General features: G+C 40.1%; 1 protein-coding gene across 1 annotated transcript; it reads right to left on the bottom strand.

The window, feature by feature from the left end:
* Positions 1 to 314: 314 nt before the first annotated feature.
* Positions 315 to 1,313, bottom strand: LOC106528303 (uncharacterized; the record flags this gene model as incomplete). The annotated part of the gene is given in 1 exon segment (XM_014023440.1): positions 315 to 1,313. A coding segment is annotated over 1 exon segment (999 nt), but the record flags the coding sequence as incomplete, so codon positions are not given.
* Between the last annotated feature and the right edge of the window lie 2,912 nt (positions 1,314 to 4,225).

The following is a 4,225-nucleotide window of genomic DNA, read 5'->3' as shown; positions in this document are numbered from 1 at the left end:
GACCCTCCAGACCAGAGAGCAGACCAACTCTTGACCCTCTAGACGAGAGACTAGACTAACCCCATCCAGTTCAGGGACCAGACTAACCCTTGACCCTCCAAACCAGAGACAAGACTAACCCCATCCAGACTAGAGAGTAGACTAACCCATTTAGACCAGAAAACCGACTAACAGACTAACCCCATCCAGTATGAATAGTAAATGTTATAACATTCAATACAGAGACAAGTTCAGAACCAGTAAATATTTTAGTCCTTTAAACTGTTAATTTCAAATTTAAAAAGAACTGTAGTGCCCATATTTCAGTTGCTTACCTGTCCTTCTGTGAACAGTGCAGGCCATCTGGCAATCATTAATTGGATGGACGGCTCGTTCTTCACAATTTCTTGTCTGCGCATCGGGAATGTGTCATTCATTACTTGTGCGATGTAAGAGACGTTTGGATGCTTCTTCTTCATTTCCTCAACCAAACATTTTCRACMACTGTCAATGTTTTCTTCGTTATGGCCTTGTGGCACATTTGGAAAATAATTTACTTCGCCTCTTTTTGGCCGTTTAATATTCTTGTTGGAAGSCTCCCCTTCAGGATTCATCTGGCTCCTTTTTCCACCGTTGACTGTCACATCATCGCACCCAGCTTTACGAAGCTTAGAGCGAAAATTCCCCATCTTGAACTTGAGGCTGTTTTTCCAGCCGTACCATCCAGGCTGAGGACCAGGCTCTGTCAGACCAGGGTGCTTACTGACAAGTGCCATAGCAACGCTGCTGAAGTCCTTGTCATCCGGGTAAGCTTTGAAGCTATATATAGTTTCTGCAAGTTTCTCAAGGATGTCGTGTTTCATGTCACGGGGCACGTTCATGTGAGTGCCATCCCTCATAAAAGCAAGGTCTCCCTGCCTAAGTCTGTACTCAACATCTACCGCAAAGTTTGGAATATCAAAAAACTCCGGCCACTGCTTTCTACTTGACAGAGGACTGTCTCCAGCAGTTGGCAGAATGTCTGTATCAGCCGAGCTTCCCTCACTGTCAGATGCAGGGACTGGTGACAGAGTTGTAACAGTCAATGTTATAAGGGGGATGACTTTCAAAGTAGCCCTTTGGGGTAAATCTTGAATTTCTGTCAGGTTGCAGTAGGAATTGTTGAAATCAGGGTCTTCATATTGCAGCCGAAAGTCATATTGAAGCTGTAGCTTGTCTTTAAGCTTGTTTTKTAATTCCTCAACTGAGTCAGGTTTTTGTTCAAAGGTAACTTTCCTTATATCGCTTTCATCAATAATGCATCTTAGCAACAGTGGCTCATCCATGTCTTCGTCCTGAATAAAGACAACAAACATTAGATTCTGATGCTTCCATCTTTAGCATAAAATGAATCTTTTGAGACTGACAAGTTTTTTGCCTGAAACTTGGTACACTGACAGTGGAAAAACGTCATTCAGTTCAGAAATCTGAGTGACAACAAGAGAAGGTAGATGGTAACTACAGAGTTCATAAGATCTGAAATGTTCAATGTACCATGCACTCATGAGTCTGCAAACAAACAAGACGTTTGTGTTGATGACAACAATGTTTACAATTTCCTGAAACTCAGGCAATCCAGAGCAAGACCCAACTGAAATGATCATTTCAGTAGTATATTGAATGCCATTGACAACCACAGAAGATGCTGTGAGGACTGTGTTCTGCTGGCTGTTCATGTGAAAGAGAGCTCTTTGTACATTTTCAGGAAAAGAACTCAACATTGTAGATTTGACTTTATGAATCTCAATAGATGGCTTGAAGAAAGAGGTGCCAGCTAAATGGAATGCTACCATTTTCTGATGTCTCACAGCTAAAGTGAGGGCTAGGTTTTTAAAACTGTGAGCATGACGAACAACTTCCTTAAAAAACTTGTGTTTTCCTTCAAAACGCATTGTCCACACATCAATTAATGGGCCAAACTTTCTGATAAGTTCAGGATAGTGCTCAATATAATGATGCTTTGGCTTTATTCTTTCATCTGGAAATACTTTCAGGAATAGATTTCGGTGTTCAGAGATTTTGCTGTCAAGAAAGATGATGGACTCCTCAGTAAAGCTTGCAGACACAGACATCTCCACAACATCTTTTAAAAGCATCAAAATCTCCCATGTTTCATCCCCATCTGGGACATACTGGCCAATGAGTAGTGGCAAGAGTCGCAAAAGGGTCCAGTTCTCATGGCCATTTCCCCTTAGGGTCCCCTTGGTGCAAAAACTCTTCGAGAGAATCTGAGGCTGGTTTATCATGTCTGAAAAGGTGTAAGGAAACAGCTTAATAGCTTTATTAAGAGTGTCAAAAGTGAAGAATCCCTTGGATATCAATGTTTTCAAGCACAGAGACAACTCAAGTGGAACCACTCCCTCAAGAAGGTCATGCAGTATGTCTGGTGGATAGCCATCCACAACATGAAAATGTTCCAAGTTCTCAGTGAGAGGGCAACTTCTTTTTACCCCATAGCTTTGAGCCACAGTAGAATCCTCCAACACCTCTTCAACATGCTTGTCATGGTCTTCTTTAGTTCTTTGATTAAATGAACCTGTGCGCACTTCCTTCTCTTGTATTTCTTCACGTTTGGCCATGCAGAATCTGCACATGTGGCTCACTGTGAAGCTTTCGAAAAAACCCCCTAATGAATGGGCTCCTAAATTGTCTGCAGCAACAAACAACACCGTGCCTTTTACATTGACTCCTAGTGTTTCCACATATACACCATGTTGCTCCAGAAAAACAAGGTCTTTAATAAGTGGACGGAGGACTTCACCATAACCATGTGCTTTTATGTTGTTGACTTTGCAAAGCAGAGCAAGTTGAATGGAGTGAAGAGAGGCACGGTACTTAGAGTGTAAATTACCAAGGGTCCAGTAGACAGCACAGAGCTTGTGTTTAGTTTTGGATGTCCCCAGAGGATTAGCCACTTCAAAATCATCAATATATAAAAAAATGGCAATCCTAAATGCCTCTTCAGTAAAAAAGGAATCACCTTTAAAGAATGAACCATCTCTGTAAGACCTAAAGGCTTGTGACACATTTGATGGAACAGTCATAGCCTTATCCAAAATGTCTTGTTTGCTTAACAATGTCTGCAGCATTTTCAGTATGGGGACATACACATTTGTTTGTTTTTCTCCTAGTTCAAACTCAATTGGCATTACGACAGAAAATTCTTTTAAAATGAATGATGTTCTTYTTCTTGCAGTTGACAATGACCCTCCAGCTGAGGTAAACTTCAAGAATGCATTACTGTCACTCAMTGCCTTCAGGATCTCTGTTACCATTGTGTCATCTTGCTGTTTCAATATTCCTCTTATTGAAGAATGCATCAGTGGTTGAGACAACATAAATATCTGTGCAATCTGCTCTATGATTTCTTGAACAGCAGTTTCAGAAATGTTAAGTACTGATGTCATCTTGAGAAAAAGAAAAGCAATGTTGCGCTCCAACTGATTCTCCAAGAGTTCCTCAGATTCATCTGATGCTCTCATAGCAAAGCTGTCTTCATCATCAAGGTCTGGAACACCTTCCTGTTCAACAACTCTTGGATGGACTGACACTTCATTTGCATTTTCACAAGTTATCTCAGGTTTAAATATTGACTTTTCGTTTCCCTGATGTACTTTACTTCTGTGTGCATTAAAGGTGGAATAAATGCTACTACAGAAGCTACATTCTTGATATGGACAGGTGACTTTTTGCTTTAGTTTTAAATGTCTTCGCAAGTGCAGGAAAAAATCTGCTTCAGTACAAGGCTCAACAAAATCACAAAGTTGACAATGGAATACTGTGTCACTAGCTTTTGATATATTTTTTTCTGTATGCCATGATGCTAGGTGAACCTTGAGGGCATTGAACGATTTAAAAGTACAAAGGCATTGTTCATGCAGGCAAGGAAGTGGAGAAATTCTACTGTAACATCCATGTTTTAGGCGATAATGTTTAAGTAGGTATCCCCTTTTCTCTGCAGCAAAAAAGCAGTATTTGCACTTCCACTGCATCTTCAGTAGATGGTTGCTAAAACTGAGGTGAAGAGAACATTTGTACACACTCTGTAAAGTAAAAAATATGAGATTAAAATAAAGAATCACTTTCTAAAATTCATTATCAGACATTTTCTAAACTATAAAGAGTCTACATACAGTGGTTTGCAAAAGTATTCATACCCCTTGAACTTTTCCATATTTTGTCACATTACAACCACAAACATAAATAT

This window comes from Austrofundulus limnaeus, unplaced genomic scaffold (assembly GCF_001266775.1).
Source record: "Austrofundulus limnaeus strain Quisiro unplaced genomic scaffold, Austrofundulus_limnaeus-1.0 Scaffold369, whole genome shotgun sequence".
NCBI lineage: Eukaryota > Metazoa > Chordata > Actinopteri > Cyprinodontiformes > Rivulidae > Austrofundulus > Austrofundulus limnaeus.
This window is presented reverse-complemented; position numbering and strand designations above follow the sequence as displayed.